This window comes from Pelophylax lessonae, assembly GCF_965119305.1.
Source record: "Pelophylax lessonae genome assembly, chromosome: 3".
Classification (NCBI taxonomy): domain Eukaryota; kingdom Metazoa; phylum Chordata; class Amphibia; order Anura; family Ranidae; genus Pelophylax; species Pelophylax lessonae.
In genome coordinates this window covers 22,729,787-22,754,041 of record NC_138770.1, presented here as the reverse complement: position 1 = coordinate 22,754,041, position 24,255 = coordinate 22,729,787, and the positions used below count along the sequence as shown (strand labels likewise).

General features: G+C 44.6%; 1 protein-coding gene and 1 pseudogene across 2 annotated transcripts in view; one reads left to right on the top strand and one right to left on the bottom strand.

The window, feature by feature from the left end:
• The window catches only part of LOC309550703, a 167,092-nt pseudogene that overhangs the window by 137,740 nt on the left and 5,097 nt on the right, over positions 1-24,255 (bottom strand). The window lies entirely within an intron of this gene.
• On the top strand, positions 2,701-12,006 carry LOC309549770 (uncharacterized protein; the record flags this gene model as incomplete). The annotated part of the gene is made up of 4 exons (XM_082250280.1): positions 2,701-2,811; positions 11,150-11,487; positions 11,638-11,912; positions 11,969-12,006. 4 exons carry the CDS (start codon positions 2,701-2,703, stop codon positions 12,004-12,006), a joined length of 762 nt encoding a protein of 253 aa, XP_082106406.1.

Genomic DNA, 24,255 nt, shown 5'->3' with positions numbered 1-24,255 from the left:
GAACATATTCTTCATGGCAGGCTGGGGAATGTTTTCTTCCTCCGGACCAGCAATGTAAGGGGCTCCATACTCCTGACCCCTGTACTCCATCATTGTGTTGGCTGCATATTGTAATGATTGCCCATTTGCTGCCTGTGTTGTGTAATAATTGCCCTTTGTAGGCCATGTATGGTCAGGATTAGAGATGGGCTCGGGCGTGATCGAGTTTGCACGTACCCGATCCCGCCAGGAAGCCGACACTGCAGTCCACTAATCACAGGCAGTGAGACATTTACTGATCTGTGCACCTGCGGATCGGGAAATCTCTCACTTTCTGTGATTAGCGGAGTGCAATGTCGGCTTCCTGGCGGGATCGGGCACGTGCAAACTTGAACACGCCCGAGCCCATCTCTAGTCAGGATGGTCATTGTCTTGTCTATTTATTATCAGTGCTGTTTGTTTAGAGGAACATATTACTAGAATTTATCTTCAAAATGAAGAAAATGTTCCAGCCCCAAAAGTGGGGAAATGTTCTGACCCTGAAGGGGTTAATCTAGGTTTCCACACTATATATGTGTGTATCATCATCTGCTGGAGATAAAAGACGTCACAGTGACTATAGAGGAAGAGGACAGACATGACGGGGGGGGGGTTACTGGGTGTAAATAGAAAATAAGATCTTAATACCTCCTCTGCTGCCTCTTCCAGCAACGTCTCCTCTCTACTTCCTCCCGACTCACCTCTCACCCGGAACTTCCTATCTGTATTCCAGAGAGACTTCCTGTCTGGGTAGAAGTGAGATCACCACCTTGTGGAGCTCAGAGGAACTGCAGCCCTGAGAACCGTCTGGTAGTGTGAACACGGCCTTGTGCTGTGTGTGTATGTACTGTATATCCTTCCCCTTTCTCTCCTCCCTGAGTGTGTATGAAGAGGCGGAGCTCCTGCTGGAACAGCGGTTGGAGGAGGAAGCTGAGTCTAGGAGGGAGACTGACAGAAAGTGCAGCAGACTTGCAGGAGTGAGCGAGGAGGATCCAGTTCCTTTGCCATCGGAGGTGAGGAGAGTGTGAAGGATGTTTGTGACTCTGGTAGCTGAAAAGCTGGGAGTCATATTGCTCTGGTGAGTGGGGAAGCACTACTAAGGGGGCGCCCTCACCATCACGTGTGTAAGAGGTGGAAGAAGGCGTGGCTACATTACAGCTGGCACAGTTTGGAGCACGGAGAACTTTCACACCTTATCAACTTTTCATTCATTTGTGGATTTAATTTAGCAAAATAAATTAATTGAAGTAGTTACAAGGTGGAAGCAGTGGACATGCAGAGAACACTATATTGGGCACAAATTATTGTATGATTACATGAATTTTCACAAGTTTTTAGTTTATTTAATATAGCAGCAACTATTATGATATGAATGAAGTAGGTGTGAAGTGGAAGCAGTAGATCTGCAGAGAATATTATTTTGAGCACCTAACACTTTATAGATGAATGTATACACTGATCAGCTATAACATTATGATCACTGACAGGTGAAGTGAATAATATAGATTATGTCCTTACAATGGCATCTGGAAGTGGGTGGGATATATTTGGCAGCAAGTAAACATGTTTTCACTGAAGTTGTTTTTTAAAGCAAAAAAATGGGCATTGCAGTTTGTTGTGTATGGGGCTGCAAGGGATGTGGGCGACTGGGTGTGTGTGTGTCACTTACCTGGGGATGAGGTGGCACCAGGATGCATTATGGGAAGAAGACAATCCGGCGGAGGCAGTGTGATGCTTTGTCTGGTGGAGTCCATGCCTTGATGGCAGCAACAGGAAGACCTACTCAATACTAGAGAATAGTTCTAATGTTCTGGTGGGTGGGTATAATGTTCTGGTGGGTGGTATAATGTTCGGGTGGGTGGGTATAATGTTCTGGTGGGTGGGTATAATGTTCTGGTGGGTGGGTATAATGTTCTGGTGGGTGGGTATAATGTTCTGGTGGGTGGGTATAATGTTCTGGTGGGTGGGTGTAATGTCATGGTGGGTGGGTATAATGTTCGGGTGGGTGGTATAATGTTCGGGTGAGCAGTAAATGAACACACAACTTAGTAAGCTAAATAAAATGAAATAAAGGAAAAAATAATTCCACCACCATTTTATTCTCAGCAGAGGAAATAGATACTAATAGGCTGCAGGAGATCTGCTTCATGTCAACCACCTCCTTTTTTCTTATCAGATCTCCTGCAGCCTATTAGCACCCATTTCCCTTTCTATGTCTCAGCAGATCTCCTGCAGCCTATCAGCACCCATTTCCCTATTAGAGAATAAAATGGCGGTAGTTCCAATGTTTTATGTCACACGATATTAGCGCAATGGATTAGGAAACAGAAAATGTCAGTAAAAAACCCAGTGCAGGTAATTTTGGGGCCACAGACACAATCTATCCCCCAATTCATAGATTCCTAGAGAAGAGTTTGTTGTGGAAGTGAAGTTGGATACAAGTCAATGAAACCCCCGACCCTCCCAGCTGAGAACAATGAAGGAGATTACTATTCCAATCCTCCGACCAGTTTTCTGGCTGGGAAGATCTGGGAGTCAATATTTCCCCAGCTGACCAGGAACAATGAAGGAGTTTACTATTCAAATCCTCAACAACTCGTTTTCCCACTCGCTATTTCCCCAGCTGGCAGAGACAAGACTTCTTATAGAGTGTCAGCTTCTTGCATTGTCCAGCATCGGGAAATGGGGGATAAATACAATGAGCCCTCCCCTTATATCCATAAATTCCGCCCTCTTATCATCAACGTAAAAGATGTGATAAATCATCTACGCATTTCACCTCATCAGTATCCAGTGATAAACCATAAAGTGACCCCAAAGTCCATCCAACGTCTCCTTTATACTTTAATAAATGATATCACCACCAATAAATGTCTCCAAACCTCCAGAGCTTCCTCCTCCAAATCTCAGTATATGCTCCAGGAAGCCATGTGTAGTGGACTACAAAACTCCTCCTTCCCCAAACACCAATCCCATGCTCTCTTGGTGCTCACACTCAGATTGTGCGCTCAGCAGAACTCCATCACCCTCCAAATAAGTGGCTCCACAATAGCTTTAGAGGAACCCTTGCTGAGAAATGCTGGAGTAGGCAGTAATATATTTCTCTCCCCTTTGGTGGAGATGACCCATCTATAAGGATATACATTACATACACACAGCACAAGGCCGTGCTCACACTACCAGATGTTTCTCAGGGCTGCAGTTCCTCTGAGGTCCACAAGGTGGTGATCTTACTTCTACCCAGACAGGAAGTTTCTATGGAATACAGACAGGAAGTGATGTCAGATATAAATAGAAAATTCTGGGTGAGAGGTGAGTTGGGAGGCAGTAGAGAAGAGACGTTGCTGCAAGAGGCAGCAGAGGAGGTAATAAGATCTTACTTTCTATTTACACCCAGTAACCCCCCCCCCCCCCGTCATGTCCGTCCTCTTCCTCCATAGTTACTGTGACGTCAGAAGGAAGAAAACTTTCCCCAGCCTACATGAAGAATATGTTCCATCATTGATGTCAGAGGGAGGAAAATTCTGAGGCCTCTGTGGAAAGTAGAGGGCTTGAGGGGCTGTGAGGGTTTAGTAAAGCTGAAAGACTTAAGGGGTAAGTCAGAGAATTCTATGACATCACACTGACATCACAGCTCCTCCTCCCAATGTCCTCCATCTGGCTCTTTCTTCTGATGCTCTTAGGATGTGGGCGGACCCTTTTCATCCTCGCAACCAAAGTAGAACTGTTGATCCTGTATTTTATGTAATGATGTCAGAATTCCCTATGCCAAGCCTTTAACCTACAGACTTGGAGGGGGGAGGTGTCCCTGAAGTAGGGCTTTAAAAAAAATATACAGACCTTACGGGTGAAAAGGATTCTGGGACGGTCATTTATTTTTACTTTTTATGAAAACTGCTGACAGGAGAGGTGAGCGGTGCTGGGAATTCTGGGACATTATCCAGTAAGAGACAAGGGATGTGTCTGGGTGGTGACTGTATCATTGTGTGTGTCAGGTTCCTATAAGGTGTCAGGATGTCACTGTCTATTTCTCCATGGAGGAGTGGGAGTATTTAGAAGGACACAAGGATCTCTACAAGGACGTCATGATGGAGAATCAGCCGCCCCTCACATCACCGGGTAAGAGGAGACTTTATTGTAAAGGAGAGAGCAGTACGGAGGGTCCACCTAGATCCCCCATCATCTGATAAACACATAGAAACAATGTATTCAGTCAGTGTGTGTGTTTCCTACAGATGGTTCCAGTAATGGGAACCCACCAGAGAGATCTCCCCGTCCTCTGTATTCCCGGGATTCCACACAGGAAGGTCACACCATCCCTCACCATCATCAGGTAGATGAGTGACAATTATTGGTGGTTCTGATTTATATACAGTATGTTTGTTACAATGAATGTTTTATTATATATTCAGAGTGGAAACCTCGGGGATGATAATATTGATGTTAAAGAAGAGTATAAAGAGGAGGATGAGGAGTATGGAGTGATGGAGGAGTTTTCAGGACACAAGGATATGATGGAGCCACCTAATACCAGGAACCCACCAGAGAGATGTCCCCGTCCTCTGTATTCCCAGGATTCCACACAGGAAGATCACACCATCCCCCACTGTTACAAGGTTGGTGTGACAGAGCTTTTAAAACACAGACTCCTGAAGAGAATATGTGGATTTGTTAGGTGATGTCACAGCAATAAATCTTATATTTTACAGATGATATTTTCTCTCGCTTTGATTTAGAGTGGAGATCCAATCGATATAGAATTTGAGGGTAAAGCAGAAGAAGAAGAGAGGTATGTGATGGATGATCAGCAGTCTATGGAGGAGGATGGAATAACGGGGACATTTATAGAAGAGGACACTCCTACAGAGATCAGCACAGGTGGGTCATTAACATTAAATACATTCCTCCACCCATACTGCTCACTGATTGGTCCAGAGTAGGGTGGGGACTGGGTGATATCAGCCTGAGAGAAGGAGTCAATAACCCAAAGATGGACATCTTCAGGATCAGTCCAGTCTTCATCTTGGTTGTTCTCCCACCATCCTCACGCTCTGACCTCTGGTGGGGCTCAGCCCCCCGCTGTTATTCATGACTAAATCATGGACTAAATAAGGAAGTGCAGAACTTCTTGTGTTGGGAAGATGGCAATGAGTGATAGAGGGGGAGGGGACACTCGTCCTATAATCCCCTCATCACTGTCACTCCTATAAAAGACAGTTCTCGTTGTTTCCTCACTCTCTGACTAAGGTCCATGAATAAAGAAATGAACTGGTAGGAGATCAGAGGACCAATTTACTAGTTACCTTGAGGTTGGAATTGTAAGATCCTCAGAGACAGGGGTAGACTGACAACTCATAGGGCCCCCGGGCAATAGGAGTTCATCGTGCCCCCATGTCCACACTCAAGCCACACCTACATATGCATAGAGGGGACATTTAAATATCTACCACAGCATAGCCTGCATGGAAGTTCCCGGCTTCTTTCTATAGAGTCCGCTGGGCACTTCCAGGTTTAGAGGTGGCTGCAATGTGGCAGCCATATTTGTGATGCAACCAGAGGTGTTTTATGAAATCAGAAATATATGACAGATGCTGGACCAGCGCTATTAAACCCACAGTGTTTGGGGAAAATTATAAAAATGAATGTAAACAATAGATATAAAAGCAGATATAGAGAATCAAAAAATATTGATAAAAAAACACAATAATGATAAATGTTTCAGGTGTATATAGATACAAAGTCCACGGAGTAGAGTCTATGTAGAGATGGATGGTTGGGTGGCCGCCGGCTCTATCAGAGTTAGGAGGAGACTCTGTGCATGGTAGATAAATAAAAGAGAGAGAACAGAGCAGCGCCACCTGAGTGTAGTATTAAAACAATCCTTTATTGGCATAAAAGGTAATGCACTCACATGAGTGATAGGAAAGCGGGCTTTACAGCAAGTCATCCGATCCACTGAAGGGGAGGCAGGAGAGGTGTAGACAGCCCTGGGTCCTGGCTGTGTTAGTGGCTTCTGGCACTTCCTGGTGTCCTGTCGGCGTCACAGCTTCTCCCTCATCACATCCGGTGGAAGCGGGGTGGTGCTAGCGTTCGAGGCATGCATGCCCCTTCTTCAGGCATTGTCTACAGACCAAAGGAAGCTCCCTCTTATATGGCTAGAGTTGGAGCCAGTGTCATCAGTTGTCAAGGAGATGGGGGAGTGGCTTGGAGCAGAGAGGAGCTAGTGTACAGCTGTGAGAGATAAGGGCTGAACATCCTAGGCTTATTAACCCTATGTGCACTTGTTAGGAGTTTTATGGGCAGTTCAGCTAAGATTGGTCACATATATGAATATGCTGCAACTGGAGAAGATATACTATACTTGAATTGGGTGTCCTGATGGAAGTTCCCTCGTGGGGATTAGGGGGCTGCTGTATAGTAGAGGGTAAAGAGGGGGGGTTTAATTTGTACGGTGTCTATGCACACAAGTGAGACGGATGTGATGAGGGAGAAGCTGTGACGCCGGAAGGGAACACCCGGAAGAGCCAGAAGCCACTGACACAGCCAGGACCCAGGGCTGTCTACACCTCTCCTGCCTCCCCTGCAGTGGATCAGATGACTTGCAGTAAATCCTGCTTTCCTATCACTCATGTGAGTGCATTACCTTTTATGCCAATAAAGGATTGTTTTAATACTACACTCAGGTGGCGCTGCTCTGTTCTCTCTCTTTTATTTATCTGTTTTATGAAAGCAGTAGACCTGTGTGTGAGATCATAATTTGAGCCCTAAGAGTAGGGAGAGGGGGGGTTAGAGAGGGAGGTGAGAGATGGAGAGGAGTGAGAGAGAGAGATGGGGAAGTGGGGGGCAGGGTGAGAGACAGAGGGGAGGATGAGAGAGAGATGGGGTGAGGGAGAGAGGGGGGAGGATGAGATACAGAGTAGGTAAGAGGGAGGGGTGAGAGGCAGGGGGAGGGTGAGAGAGAGGGGGATACAGAGGAGGTGTTGGGAGAGGGGGGTGAGGGAGACAGAGAGTAGGGTGAGAGGGAGAGGTGGGGGGTGAGAGAGAGGGGGATACAGAGGAGGTGTGGGAGACAGAGGAGGCTGAGAGAGAGGGGAGAGGCAGAAGAGGTATGAGAGACAGGGGGGGTGAGAGAGGTGGGTGAGACAGACAGGGGGGTTGAGAGAGGGAAGGGGAGACAGAGAGAGTGAGAGGGGGGCATGGGGGTTGAGGAAGGGGGGACTCCCGTACCCCCCCCCATATTACACCAGGAGACCCCCCCTCCCCTCAAAATTATACCAGCAAAATGTTCTACAATTTTCAGATGCCTATAACGTACCCATCAGCAGGGTCCTCTGATCACTATATCAGCCTGGTAAAAGAGTCAGTGTCCAGTCATGTCACACAGTCAGGGACTCCTCTCACCTTCCTTCCGGCTCAATCACCAGCTGTATGTATTAAGGAAAGATCATAGCCTGGGACCCCGACCCGCTTCGCTACTACTGCACAGGTGAGCTACTTCCAGCATCAGATCGGGTGCTGCCAGGGCCATTGTTAAAAATCATGGGACCCTATACAACCTACCTGACGCCCCCCCCCCTTAACCTCACTCCTGGTCCCACCCCTCTCCCTGCCTCAAAACAAAATGCAGCTTTGTCTTCAAGTGCGTGCAGTAGAAGGGGGAGGCAGGTACAAATACAAGTGTAAATGAGGCCTACAGCTACAGAACTTTTTCAGGATTCCACTGCATACGCAATACAGGGTACAGAATTGTGCTACGCACAGAGTGCAGGGTAAAGGGGTACACTCGTGCAGAGCCCAGGAGTAGGTTACATTCAGAGTTTAGGTTCAGGAGTGCACTACATACAGAATGAAGGGTGGAGGATTGTGCTATGTACAGAGTGAAGGGTGTAGGATTGTGCTACGTACAGAGTGCAGGGTGGAGGATTGTGCTACGTATAGAGTGCAGGGTGGAGGATTGTGCTACGTATAGAGTGCAGGGTTCAGGATTGTGCTACGTACAGAGTGCAGGGTTCAGGATTGTGCTACGTATAGAGTGCAGGGTTCAGGATTGTGCTACGTACAGAGTGCAGGGTTCAGGATTGTGCTACGTACAGAGTGCAGGGTTCAGGATTGTGCTACGTACAGAGTGCAGGGTTCAGGATTGTGCTACATACAGAGTGCAGGGTTTAGGATTGTGCTACCTAAGAGTGCAGGGTTGAGGATTGTGCTACGCACAGAATGCAGGGTTGAGGATTGTGCTACGTACAGAGTACAGGGTTCAGGATTGTGCTTTGTACAGAATGCAGGGTTCAGAATTATGCCTTGTACAGAATGCAGTGTTCAGGATTGTGCTAGGTACTGAGAGGAGGGTTCAGGATTGTGCTATGTACAGAATGCAGGGTTCAGGATTGTGCTATGTACAGAATGCAGGGTGGAGGATTGTGCTATGTACAGAGTGCAGGGTGGAGGATTGTGCTATGTACAGAGTGCAGGGTGGAGGATTGTGCTATGTACAGAGTGCAGGGTAGAGGATTGTGCTATGTACAGAGTGCAGGGTTCAGGATTGTGCTACGTACAGAGTGCAGGGTTCAGGATTGTGCTACGTACAGAGTGCAGGGTTCAGGATTGTGCTACGTACAGAGTGCAGGGTTCAGGATTGTGCTACATACAGAGTGCAGGGTTTAGGATTGTGCTACCTAAGAGTGCAGGGTTGAGGATTGTGCTACGCACAGAATGCAGGGTTGAGGATTGTGCTACGTACAGAGTGCAGGGTTCAGGATTGTGCTTTGTACAGAATGCAGGGTTCAGAATTGTGCCTTGTACAGAATGCAGTGTTCAGGATTGTGCTATGTACTGAGAGGAGGGTTCAGGATTGTGCTATGTACAGAATGCAGGGTTCAGGATTGTGCTATTTACAGAATGCTGGGTTCAGGATTGTGCTATGTACAGAATGCAGGGTTCAGGATTGTGCTACGTACAGAATGCAGGATTCAGGATTGTGCTATGTACAGAATGCAGGGTTTAGGATTGTGCTACTTACAGAGTGCATGGTTCAGGATTGTGCTACGTACAGAATGCAGGGTTCAGGATTGTGCTACGTACAGAATGCAGGGTTCAGGATTGTGCTACGTACAGAATGCAGGGTTTAGGATTGTGCTACGTACAGAATGCAGGGTTTAGGATTGTGCTACGTACAGAGTGCAGGGTTCAGGATTGTGCTCAGGATTGTGCTATGTACAGAGTGCAGGGTGGAGGATTGTGCTATGTACAGACTGCAGGGTAGAGGATTGTGCTATGTACAGAGTGCAGGGTGGAGGATTGTGCTATGTACAGAGTGCAGGGTGGAGGATTGTGCTATGTACAGAGTGCAGGGTGGAGGATTGTGCTATGTACAGAGTGCAGGGTAGAGGATTGTGCTATGTACAGAGTGCAGGGTTCAGGATTGTGCTATGTACAGAGTGCAGGGTAGAGGATTGTGCTATGTACAGAGTGCAGGGTAGAGGATTGTGCTATGTACAGAGTGCAGGGTGGAGGATTGTGCTATGTACAGAGTGCAGGGTGGAGGAGTGTTCTATGTACAGAGTGCATGGTTCAGGGTTCAGGAGTGTGCTATGTACAGAGTGCAGGGTTCAGGAGTGTGCTATGTACAGAGTGCAGGGTAGAGGATTGTGCTACGTACACAGTGCAGGGTAGAGGATTGTGCTATGTACAGAGTGCAGGGTAGAGGATTGTGCTATGTACAGAGTGCAGGGTAGAGGATTGTGCTATGTACAGAGTGCAGGGTGGAGGATTGTGCTATGTACAGAGTGCAGGGTGGAGAATTGTCCTATGTACAGAGTGCAGGGTAGAGGAGTGTGCTATGTGCAGAGTGCAGGGTAGAGGAGTGTGCTATGTGCAGAGTGCAGGGTAGAGGAGTGTGCTATGTGCAGAGTGCAGGGTTCAGGAGTGTGCTATGTACAGAGTGCAGGGTTCAGGAGTGTGCTATGTACAGAGTGCAGGGTTCAGGAGTGTGCTATGTACAGAGTGCAGGGTGGAGGATTGTGCTTTGTACAGAGTGCAGGGCGGAGGACTGTGTTATGTACAGAGCGCACATGTGCATATCTTACAGGTCATACCCTCCTCTAACAGAGCTATTCCCGTAAATTTCCCCCAGTACAGATCTCTTCTCCCCTCCCTGTCCAGTGCCTCTCTCCTCCTTTTCCAGTAAATACCTCCCTTCCCTGTCTAGGACACATCTCTCCTCTGCCACACAGAAAAGAATGGACTGTAACTTACAGGAGGTCAGGCTGCCGGTGCCGGCTTCTTCTGATGCTGCGGACTCGAGGATTGAGCTGTGTGCCCCGCCCCCCCCTCTGTTGAATATGCAGAGAGAGCAGGGAGGGTTTTGAGTGTGCTGCTGGGATCGCTGTCTCTTATATAACACAAAAGCCGGGCTTCTGTGTTTTATAAATGACTATAGTGAGCGGCAATTTAAGGGGCCAGGGCTGAAGGTTCCAGCTGGAAATAAATTAAAAAAAACTTTATTAATGCATTAAAAAACTTGAAGCTGCCAGCTGGCCGGACCCCCTGCATCGGCATCCCTGGGCCCAGCCACTGCCTCCTCAGCTCCTCTCACCGGCAGTCCCCTGCTCTCTGTGACACACATGCAGCCTCTCATGGGGCCCCCTACTGACTCCGGGCCCTCGGACCACGGCCAAAGTGCCCGACCGACCAGTCCGCCCCTGCTCAGAGACAAAGCTGCCTGATGTGGGCGGAGTCCTGGTTTAGGGGAACCAATCTGCTCATGTCTAGTAATAATCTTTTTATTTCTATTTTAGTAGATGGACAGGAGATGAGGAAAACTTCAGAGGATTGTCTCACTTTGTCTCCAGACTGTAAAGTAGAAGATGAGAACATCACACAGTATAGTCCAGGAGAAAACCCAGCTACCTCAAATGTCCATCCGGCACCACACAGTGTAGATGGACCATCGTATTCCTCTTATCCCGAGGAACCTCAGACTGTGAGGGACGGTGCCGGACCATCGTATTCCTCTTATCCTGAGGAACCTCAGACTGTGAGGGACGGTGCCCGACCATCGTATTCCTCTTATCCTGAAGAACCTCAGACTGTGAAATACGGTGCCGGACCATTGTATTCCTCTTATCCTGAGGAACCTCAGAGTGTGAGGGACAGTGCCGTCCTTCCAACACATAAGAGGTTTTCCTGTACTGAGTGCGGGAAGTGTTTCCGTTTTAAATCCTATCTTAATAGACATGAAAGAGCCCACACAGGGGAGAAGCCGTATTGCTGTCCTGAGTGTGGGAAATGTTTTTCACAGAAGTCCTTCTATCACAGACATCAGAGATCTCACACAGGAGAGAAGCCGTATTGCTGTCCTGAGTGTGGGAAATGTTTTTCACAGAAGTTTGATCTTTACAGACATCAGAGATCTCACACAGGTGAGAAGCCACACTCCTGTCCTGAGTGTGGGAAATGTTTTTATCAGAAGTCTGATCTTTACCCACATCAGAGATCTCACACGGGAGAGAAGCTGTTTCCCTGTCCTGAGTGTGGGAAGTGTTTTTCACGGAAGTCCTATCTTTACAGACATCAGAGATCTCACACGGGGGAGAAGCCATATTTCTGTCCTGAGTGCAGGAAATGTTTTTCACAGAAGTCTACTCTTTCCACACATCAGAGATTGCATACAGGCGAGAAGCCGTATTCCTGTCCTGAGTGCGGAAAATGTTTTTCATACAAGTTTGGGCTTTACACACATCAGAGATCTCACACGGGGGAGAAGCCGTATTGCTGTCCTGAGTGTGGGAAATGTTTTGTAACAAAAACAAACCTTGTTAGCCATCGGAGATCTCACACAGGGGAGAAGCCATATTTCTGCCCTGAGTGCGAGAAGTGTTTTTCACAGATATCGAGTCTTTCCAGACATCAGAGATCTCACACAGGGGAGACGCCACTTTCCTGTTCTGAGTGCGGGAAATGTTTTTCAACAAAAACAACTCTTGTTAGCCATCAGAGATCTCACACAGGGGAGAAGCCATATTTTTGCCCTGAGTGCGGAAAATGTTTTTCACAGACATCCAGTCTTTCCAGACATCAGAGACTGCACACTGGTGAGAAGCCGTATTCCTGTCCTGAGTGCGGGAAATGTTTTTCAGATAAGTCCCATCTTTACAGACATCAGAGATCTCACAAGGAGAAGAAGCCGTATTCCTGTCCTGAGTGTGGGAAATGGTTTTCACAGAAGTCCAGTCTTTACAGACATCAGAGATCTCACACGGGGGAGAAGTCACTTTCCTGTCCTGAGTGAGGGAATTGTTCCTCACTGAAGTCCTGTCTTCCTGTGCATCACACAACCCTTGAGGTGTATTAGTGCACTGAGTGTGGGAAATGTCTTCTATATGAATGTTGGTGGACATGTGGGGAAGAAGCACACCCTGATATACATCTCAGATATACTCCATGGCTGATCTTCATCATGTAAGAAACACTTCATAAGGAGATCAGAGATCACCAAAGACATGGATGAAGTGTTGCCCCGTGTTGGCCATTGATAGCAGTAGAAATATAAAAATGGAGTCATTACCTTTCATTGGCTGAGTACATTTTGTGGTGTAACCTTTCACAAACACTTAAAGGTCTATTTTTCAAATTATTTTATTTATCACAAATGTGAGAAGCTTTCAACCAGTCTTTACAAATGTTGGTTATATTTTACTTCATGCACTACTTTCCTATGATCTTTTGCTCCATCTAGTGTCCATAGTGCAGTATTGATCATAGGAAATCACTGTATTACCTTGCATATGGCAAGACTTTATCATATTTGGTGGGCAAATGCATGTCACATTCTTCCAGCTTTTTTATAAATAGACCCTTTCATTTCCTTTGTGGATACCTGAGTGCGGTAGATATCAAAGAACATAAATTTATTAAACCAACCATTGATTTATAAAAGAAGATACTACGTTTGTCCAAATGATTGCACTAAGTATAATGTAAATTAACACCATCTAGTGGACGGATTTAGCATTTTCCAATTTAAATCAATTGCAAACATTTGACCAGCACAGCAGATAGCTTAATAACATTTATATAAAGATGGGAAGTATGTAGCAGATAAATGAATAGACCTCCTTGCAATGTTATTACCAGGCTGCAGCTAGGGGGAGCTCTAATGTTTGGATTGTGATCACAGCAGAGTGATCCCATCTAGCGCACATTAACCCTTTCACTGCCAGAGCTGTGTTTGCATTATTTTTGCACACATGGTAAAATGCAGATTTTGGGCCTGAAGATTAGATAAAAACCCCAAACATATATTTTCTGAAAGCAGAGGCCCTGGAGAATAAAATGGTGGTAATTGTTAAGGTGTTCCTCGTACACAAATGTCACCTTCATATCCGGGTTTATTTTCTCCTTTCCCCCATTTTCTATGGTGTGATCTTTTCTACAATACTTTGTTATAATAATGTAACACGTTGTGTATTGTATATTGTAAATCAGATCAGTGAATATTATTTGGTCTTTGTGAAAGTTATAGAGTCTACAAGCTATGGTGCTAATCATTGAAAATTGATCACACCTGATGTACTGACGGCCGAATTTCATTTCTTGAGACATTAATAAGCCAGGACAGTATAAATACCCCCCAAATGACCCCTTTTTGGAAAGTAGACATTCCAAGGTATTTAGTAAGAGGCATGGTGAGTTTTTTTTAAGTTGACATTTTTTTCCCACCATTCTTTGCAATATAAAGATTTTTTCCCCCCACAAAATTGTTATATTAACAGGTTATTTCTCACACACGGCATAGGCATACTTGCAACTACACCCCAAAACACATTCTTCTACTCCTCCTCTTCTAGTATGGCCATACCACATGTGTGAAACTTTTACACAGCCTCGCTACATACAGAGGCCCAACATCCAAGGAGTAATTTCAGGTATTCTAGGAGCATAAATTACACAACTACTTTCCTGACAACCTATCACAGTTTTGAAGGCCATGGAGCACCAGGCCAATGGAAAAGCCTACAAAATTACCCAATTATGGAAAGCAAACACCCCAATGTATATTCTATTAGGCATATTGAGTCTTTTGAACATGTAATTTTTTTCCATACGTTTTTGGAAATCGTGGAAAGAAAATGAAAACGCTTTTTTTTTTTAATACAAAGTTGTTCATTTATAAGATATTTCCAACATATAGCATGTACATAGCAACATTTATACCCCAAAATACATTCTGCTACTCCTCCTGTATGGTGATACCACATGTAACGGAACAGGGCACCCCTGACTGGGTACCTCCGTTGACAGATGCTCCTAGTGCTTTCCAAGGGCACCAAGCACTCCACCAGACACTGTAACCACGTCAGACCCCACGAACCGCCGCAGTTTGGTTAGGGTCTCGCAATCTCCTACCCACCCTGGACCTACGACAAGGCTCCAGGTTCCTGTGGGTGAACCTCCTTTCCCCAGAGAGTGCAGCAGACAAGCTCTTATACAAGCTCTTACAAGAGCTTAGGGATTATCCAAGGGAGTATGGAGGATATAGCAATCCCTTGTAGCCGATTCCCCCAGTGAGAGACAGGACTCTAGATTGAGGGTGAAGTAACTCTAGAACAGCTTTACTGAACAAGACTTATATACAGTTTTCACCCACAAGGTTACCACCCAGATGGACCTTGTTGAAGACTGGACGTGATATTCACCATCCAATAGGAACAGAGTTTTACACTCTCATACAGTGTACAAAATATACAATGTGGGACAATCCCCCCTCCTCCTTAGCACCCAATCCACATATCTTTATACATCCCATAATACGTTTCTCTTAAGGCAGACAGACAGAACAATGGTAGGTCATTAGCACTTAACAATGAGACAGGGCAATCCACATTCCCTCCCAATACACAAACAAAAGGAAAACCTTTCTGACATTGAAAGATATGTAATATACACAGCATTTAGGAATTACAGATTTCATGGCAAATGGGAATAAATCTTAATATTTCTATATGGAGATATTGCTGACAAATATGAAGCAATCCAAACCATTACTTATCTGTCTTTAAATTCCAGTGACGGTGAATACTGTCACACCACATGTGTGAGACTTTTACACAGCATGGCAACATAGAGAGGCCCAACATGCAAGGAGCACCATCAAGTGTTCTAGGGACATAAAGTACACATATAAATTCCTGACAAACTATCATTTTTGTAGATCTTTCATAATTCTAATGCATAGCATGTACAGTGAGGGAAAATTCTAATCTCAGAATGTTACCTGTATAAAAAAGACACCTGTCCACAGAAGCAATCAATTATATTCCAATTTCTCCACCGTGGCCAAGACCAAAGGGCTGTCCAAAGATGTCAGGGACAAGATTGTAGACCTACACAAGGCTGGAATGGGCTACAAGGCCATCGCCAAGCAGCTTGGTGAGAGGGTGACAACAGTTGGTTAGATTATTCGCAAATGGAAGAAACACAAAATAACTGTCAATCTCCTTTGGTCTGGGACTTCGTGCAAGATCTCACCTCATGGTGTTTCAATGATCATGAGAATGGTGAGGAATCAGCCTAGAATTACATGGGATAATCTTGCCAATGACCCTTAAGGCAGCTGGGACCATAGTCACCAAGAAAACAATTGGTAACACCCTACACTGTGAAGGACTGAAATCCTGCAGAGCATGCAAGGTCCTTCTGCTCAAGAAAGCACATTAACAGGCCCGTCTGAAGTTTGCTAATAAACATCTAAGGCCGGGTCCACACTTTAGCAGTTTAGCAGTGGGTTCACACTGCTGTGTGGAGTGGCTCACAGCAGAGGTCTGGTGTGTCCCTGTTCTCTTTTTCAGGGATGAAGCAGGCCCAAATTTTTGGCTGCATTCGGACCTGAAACAGGTCAGAAGACGCACAGGACTCTTCTGCAAACCGCTCCGCAGCCATCCCCGAGCTGTGTGAATCGGCTCCATTGAGAGCTGGTCACAGTCTCTAGTGTAAACCAGCCTGAATGATTCAGAGGAAAACTTGGTGAAAGTGTTGTGGTCAGATGAGACCAAAATCAAGCTCTTTGGCATCAACTCAACTTGCCGTGTTTAGAAGAGGAGGATTGCTGCCTATGACCCCAAGAACACCATCCCCACCATCAAACATGCAGATGGAAACATTATGCTTTGGGGGTGTCTTTCTGCTGAGGGGACAGGACAACTTCACAGCATCAAAGGGACAATGGACGGGGCCCATGTACTGTCAAATCTTTGGTGAGAACCTGCTTCCCTCAGTCAGGGCATTGAAAATAGGTGGTGGATGGCCCCAGGCAACAAAGGAGTGGCTCAAGAAGAAGAAGCACATTAAGGTCCTGGAGTGGCCTAGCCAGTCTTTAAACCTTAATCCCATTGAAAATATGAGGAAGCTGAAGGTTCGAGTTACCAAACATCAGCCTTGTAACCTTAATGTGATTGTAAAGTCTTTTTTTTTCTATTAAATCAACAAATATGTTATACTTACCTCCTCTGTGCAGTTGGTTTTGCACAGGGCAACCTGGATCCTCCTATTCTCGGGTCCCTGGCTGGAGCTGCTGGCTCCTCCCTTCTGTTGAGTGCCCCCACAGCAAGCAGCTTGATATGGGGGCACCAGAGCCAAGCTGCAGCTCCCTGTGTCCATTCAGACACGCAACTACCGTTCAGCCCTGCCTCCTCTCTCTCTTGATTGGATAACTGAGTTTGATTGACATCAGTGGGGACCAATGGCACCGCTGCTGTGTCTCAGCCAATCAGGAGAGAGAGTCTCGGACAGCTAAGGCATTTGTGGCCAGTAAATGCATTAAGATAAAAACCTTCTGACTTTACAACCACTTTAATGACTTGGAGAGGATCTGCAAAGAGTAGTGGGACAAAATCCTTCCTGAGATGTGTGCAAACCTGGAGGCCAACTACAAGAAACATCTGACCTCTGTGATTACCAACAAGAGTTTTGCCACCAAGTACCAAGTCATGTTTTGGGAAGGGCTCAAATACTTCTTTCACTCATTAAAATGCAAATCAATTTATAACTTTTTTGAAATGCGTTTTTCTGGATATTTTTGTTGTTATTCTGTCTCTCACTGTTAAAATAAACCGACCATTAAAATTATAGACTGATCATTTCTTTGTCAGTGGACAAATGTACAAAATCAGCAGAGGATCAAATACTTTTTTCCTTCACTGTACATACCAAGAAATACACCCGAAAATACATTCTGCTGGCCAAAGGGTAAACAAAATATTACCTGTGGTTTTAGTAGTGCAGTTGTCCACAGAGGAGAGCATTGGTCCAGTCAGCAGGCAGGGTTGTGGTCAGTAAAAACAAAAGTAATGTGTCCAGGCAGCAGGCAGGAATATTGTCTATAGTCAGTACAGTCAGCAGGCAGAGATACTGTATTGTCAGCACAGCCAAAGCATTGGTTCAGGCAGCAACATGGTCAGCACAGCCAAAATATTGGTCCTGGTATTAGGCAGGAACATTGTCCACAGTACAGGTAGCAGGCAGAGGCATGATGGCAATAAGTTAGCAGCAGGCAGAAATATCAGGCTTAGGGCCTCAGTCAGGTAAGAGCTGGGCACTGTTAAACTTTCAGTATGAAATAGAAATACATTTTTATTATTACAGGTCAAGAATGGTGAACTTTGAGGCCTCAATTGACCTTGTTACATATTGAGTCAAAACTCTTTCAGTTTGAAACACACATTGCATCCATTGTTTGAGATGGTTTTGTTTGCATGTACTTTAAGATGAGAAGCCATGTCATCTGCCCCCAAGAGGAGCTGTGTTTGACAAACTTTTAAATACAATGCTCAGAAAGGCAGATAAATAAATTGCTTATCACAGGTGGAACGGCCTTTGGGGGAAAAGGTTTACATAAGACATCCTTCCCCTGGTCATGAAACCAGAAAAGCCAGAGAGATCATAAAACTTTATGTTCGGGCCATGACTCACACAATGGGCAAAGCTCAATTTCAGGATAACACCTGTGTTCAACCATCCACCATGCAAGTAAACTATTGTTTCCACCCTGAGAAGACAAACAAAACTGTCTGGACAAAGACTAGAATCTGTCATTTATTTACCTAAACACCAACAGGGGGGTAAAGTTGTTGGAATCTACATGGAGTCAAATAACCATTGTCACTTAGATTAATGAGAACTGCAAATCTCAAAATGAATTTCATAAAATCATAAAATGATACAACATCTTTGCCCCATCATATACAAAAGGTGTTATGGAACTATGATGTTATGACAACCTCCTACTGAGAAGTACATTATATTCTATCATATAGTAGTGTCAAATGGTCAGAAATTTTGCCCATATTTTATCATCCAGTCCCAAATCATGAATGTACCGTTGTTAACATAATAATGCCTAAATGGATAATACTCTGATTGGAAACAACCCATGTGTACATATACAAGCTGTTGTGTATCAATATATATAACTGTATATGTATCTATATAATTCTTACTGCTACTAATTGAAGTCTTGGGTTAAACAGTAAAATCCAATATATATATATATTACATAAGATATATTAAATATGAGAATGGTGTTATCCAGATTAATCTTTATTCAGATACCTGGTGGATTAAATGGACATGTCATAGATGAGAGCATGATTACATTTTATGTTGTTTTATAATAGTCTTAAATGGAGAAATCTTTATTTAATTTTAATATACTGGTTAACCAAGAGGTGTCACCCTATGACATCACCAGTTAATGAATAAGTAAACCCAACCAATAGGATAATGTTCCTCCCACGGGGTTTGGCTTATAATTTTTACTGCCCTTTTGTTCAACACAAAATAAAAAGGAACCAGAGATGTAATAGGAGACACAAGACATCACATTTTGCCCAATATACATCACACTTACAACATACACACTATTACAGCTATGCACAGACTCACCTACACAGACGCCATCTTGGTCCACCATGTATCTGAACCTTTGAGGGACGCCAAACAAAGCTCCTCCCTAATTGGCCACCATCTTGGAAAAGCAGCCATCTTAAGGAACCTGGTAACTACTATTCTAAGCTAGCGGCCATTTTAAATATGGTAATTATGCCTTGCTGTTATTTGATTATTATTCAATATTGTTTATATACTCCCTTAAATGTTTTACAATTCATATTTAAAGGGTAACGAAAGTACAATCCCAGCCGTATAAACCATATGTAGATTTTTCTCTAAAGAGATGATTTTTGTTTTTATAACATTTTTAATATCAGATTAAGCGCATTATTTGCGATTTTACGTCTTCCGTTTTGCATGGCTTATTCTCACTTCATCTGCAGTGGACTTTCGGCCATGTGACTCGCAGACAACTGTGGTCTGATTATATAGAATACTTAAATATGGTTTCTACTACATCTGGGAAAAACGTAATCTTGCTTTAGTTTTACTTTCATCGTTTAGCTAAATATCACATTGCATTTATCGTTTTAAGTTTGTATCTTATGTAAGGTTACCTCTTTATGTCACTCAAGTATGATCATTTATGGTGAAAATATGTCTTGCGAATAAATATTCTTATATATATATTCCCTACTGTAGACTGTTTCACTAAGATTGGTATATGCTGTTAAAAAGAAATTAATCGATAAAAAAAAAAAAACTCGGGAAAATTGCGTGGTATACTATGAGTGGCTGAACAAAATTGATTGGGTTTTTCTTAGTTATTAAATTATTTGCCGTAATCGGCTGGAGGCACTGCGTCATAATTCTATTGATAATTCAGACACCACCTTTTAGTAAAAGGTTAAAAATAATCAGAATAATATTCTCGAACGTATAAAATGCACAACAGCACAGGGGTAGAGGCTTTTCCCACCCAAAACTCTTTGAAGCCTCCAGTCTCCAGACCCTAATCCGGAAATTGCAAAACCTAAAGAAAACCAAAAATATGGTTTTCTCCACCTGGATATACAATTCTGTAGCCCCTCATATATGTTGGACCCCTGTGTTATCATGAATCTCACTACAACAGTAACAGGGCAAAAGATCAGTCCAAGCGGCAGGCAAAAAACATAGTTGATTAACATGCTGAGGTCAGTTCACGTGGAAGGTAGAAACGTGGTGGAAAAACAATGCAGATGGCAGACAGAAGCATAGTCGATAAACAGGCCTGGGTCAGTTCAAGTGGAAGGACGAAATGTAGTGGATCTACAATGCAGACAGTAGGCAGGGGCATAGTCAATACGCAGGCCACGGTCAGTTCACGTGAAATGTAGAAATGTGGGGGATAAACAATGCAGACAGTAGGCAGAGGCATAGTCAATAAGCAGGCCAGGGTCAGTTCACGTGAAAGGTAGAAATGTGGGGAGGGTAAACCATGCAGACAGTAGGCAGAGTCAATAAGCAGGCCAGGGTCAGTTCATGTGGAAGGCAGTGGCATGGTTAGTTGGTCAGCAAAGATGTTGAAAATGGGGAAATTGTTAAAAATATGGGCTAGTATTTTAGGGATGTGTGACAACATTGAAAGCATTCTCCAATGCATAGGTGGGGTTGGGAGGGACACTGGGGACAATGATAGCTTGTATCTCTTTTAACTCCTTTTCTGCATGAGCAACATCTTTTTTTGGCGTCTTCAGCCTGCTCCTGGTGGTGGAATTCTCTCCAGGAAATGGTGCTTATGAAGTCTGCTAACAGCATCAGAGTGAAGGTTTTCTGGGGGGGATCTTTGCTAGACATAAGCAAAAACAGAACAGAAAAAATGGTTTTAAACTATATTTATATATCCCTGCGAGTAATCCGGGTGAGCACTAATTAAGGTACTGCTGCAAGCACTTCACTATCCCATAAGTGCAAACATAAATAAATCAAAAGGTGGCGCGCAATCAAAGTGCCGTAAATCTATAAATTATATACATACATGCAAATAAAATGCTATTGTGCCAGTACACACGTGGCTAGAAACAATGTGTGATTCCTAAACATCCATATCCATACACATAGATAACAAAAGTAAATGTATATAAATATGGATTAACTTCTCCTTGTATTTGGGTATCTGGGAAATCCAGTGGCAGTGGGTACATGAAATATCAGCCCTCCCCGCTTGCATCCACCTCCCTAGGCCTGTGGAGTGTCTGCAGCTTCCGTCCGAGCCCCTCCCCTACGACACAGGGACCTCATGTCTTCTTCAGGAGGCTATGATCATCTGTGTCGTCACGCGTAGGGGGAGGGGCTCGGACGGAAGCTGCAGACACTCCACAGACCTAGGGAGGTGGATGCGAGCGGGGAGGGCTGATATTTCATGTACCCACTGCCACTGGATTTCCCAGATACCCAAATACATTACAGAGTTTGGTGCACTTTTGGCACCACTAATGTGTGAGTAGTTTTTCTTATGCTTAATAAATTGGAGTTTTAAAAGATATAAGCACTATTGGAGATTCCCTTTTTTCTATATGTTATACCTACTGATTGCACAAGGAGAAGTTAATCCATAACAGGATCCCCACCTGGGGGGGATTGAATATTCACCTTTAGCCTAAGAGAGGCACAAAGCGTGTTAGACCGAGCTTAAATGTGAGGTCACTGGAGATAAGGTGAGAATCCACCCAATGGGGGATGCATGTTTGGAGGTGTCACTTACCACGGAGGAACATATTTGAAGGACGCTGTCACTTTTGGAGCAGAGTTTTAACCAGTTAAGCCCCGGAGGATTTGGCTGCTCAAAGACCAGGGCCTATTTTGCGATTCGGCACTGCGTGACTTTAACGGACAATTGCGCGGTCATGCGACGCTGTACCTAAACAAAATTGACATCTCTTTTTCCCCACAAACAGAGCCTTCTTTTGGTGGTATTTGATCACCTGTGCGATTTTAATTTTTTGCGCTATAAACAAAAAAAGAGCGACAATTTTGAAAAAATAACAATATTTTTCAAATTTTTTATATGAAATTCCCCCAAAAAAAAATGTAAATAAAAATGTTTTAAAATTTTAGGCCAATTTGTTTTATGCTACATATTTTTGGTAAAAAAAAAAAAAATCGCAATAATCGTATTTTGATTGGTTTGTGCAAAAGTTATTGCTTTTTCTAACTACGGGAAATATTTATGTTTTTTTTTTTTTTTAACTAGTAATGTCGGCGATCTGCGATTTTTTTTGCGGGACTGCAACATTGCGGTGGACATATAGGACCCTTGACTCACATTTTTTACACTTTTGGGGGTACCAGTGACATTACTATAGTAATCAGTGCTATAAATATGCACTGTTACTGTCAAAATGACACTGGCAGGGAGGGGGTTAACTTTATTGGTGATCAGTGGGTTAAATGTATCCCTAGGGGTGTTTTCCTAGCTGTGGGGGGCGTGGCTAGTGATGTAACCACAGAGACATACGATCCTACATAGCAGGATCGTATAGTCTCTGCCTTTACATCAGGGAGAATGACTGGTGGCTTTGTTTACATCAGCCATCTGCCTTTCTCCCTCTCCAGCGGGAGATCGCGAGTGGCTGGCGGACATCGGAGCCGCCGGTCACATGCGCAGAGATCACTGCGAACGAGCCTACAGGCTCCTGGGCGAGCGAAGTAGTACTACGTCGGTTTGCCCAGGAGCGGCTGACTGCCGCAGTAAATATATTGACGGCGGTCGTCAAGTGGTGAATAGACAGTTTTTTTATGTGCACTATATATATGTTTATAGCACTATTAGCACTTTTATGTTCTGTTATGTTCACCTGAATTGAGCACTCTTAATGGTTGATTGCACTACATATTTACAGTATATATATTTACTTCTGTTATCTATGTGTATGGGTACACTGCTGCTGGTTACTGACGGGCGACAGGTACACTGCTGCTGGTTACTGATGGGCGACAGGTACACTTTATGGGCACTGGTAGGGTGACAGGTGAACTGGGGGGGCAACAGCAACACTGCTGATGGGCACTGATGAGGACTATAACAATGCTGATGGGCACTGATGAGGACTGTAACACTGCTGATGGGCACTGTTCACTGTCACTGATGAGTGACAGGTACACTGCTGATGATCACTGATAGGCAACAGGTACATTTTATGGACACTGGTAGAGTGACAGGTCCACTGGGGGGGCAACAGTAACACTGCTGATGGTCACTGATGAGGACTGTAACACTGCTGATGGGCACTGCTGAGGACTGTAACAATGCTGATGGGCACTGATGAGGACTGTAACACTCCTGATGGGCACTGATGAGGACTGTAACACTGCTGATGTGCACTGATGAGGACTGTAACACTGCTGATGGGCACTGCTGAGGACTGTAACACTACTGATTGGCACTGATGAGGACTGTAACACTCCTGTTGGGCACTGATGAGGACCGTAACACTCCTGATGTGCACTGATGAGGACTGTAACACTGCTGATGGGCACTGCTGAGGACTGTAACACTCCTGATGGGCACTGATGAGGACTGTAACACTCCTGCTGGGCACTGATGAGGACTGTAACACTCCTGATGTGCACTGATGAGGACTGTAACACTGCTGATGGGCATGTTCTCTTTGTGTTGTGCTTGTGCAGTACACTGACAGAACACAGATCGGTATCTCGCTGATCGCTGGCTCTCCTCTCCTCACCCTGGAAATGGTATGTGAAGAAAGAAGAGCCAGTAACAGCCAATTACCGCGCTGTGTTTACATTTGTGATCAGCTGTGAATGGACACAGCCCAACATGTGGAAAAGAGTCACTGCCATTGGCTCTTTACCACGATCGGTGACACGCACTGTAAAGGAGACACGCCGACGCCAAGATCGCTGCACTGCACACCCCCGATCACGCACATGCTCAGTTAGAGTGGTGCAATGTCATCCCAGAACAAGAGCGGTCCCGCCCCGCCATCATATTACTTTAAGACGGGGCAGGAACCGGTTAAAGGTACAGGGACACATAGGATGCCCAGAAAGAGCACAATGGCAGCCAAATACATTCAATGTGTCCTTTCGCCAAGCTGTGCAGATAGATGGCAACAACCCCAATCTATAACCAGCCTTTGCAATAAGGTGCACGTGGAAGGGATATACAGTACAAATGACCGTTACATTCTGAACAACATGGCTGCCCTGGAACTTCTCACAGAGTTTTTGGGGTGCCCATTTCACATAATCATCACAACAAGCAATTGTCCAGGTGTTACAAATTCTGACTGTAGATTAGCACAGGAATTTTCTATGATTTTCAGCTCAATCTATTGGCCATACTGT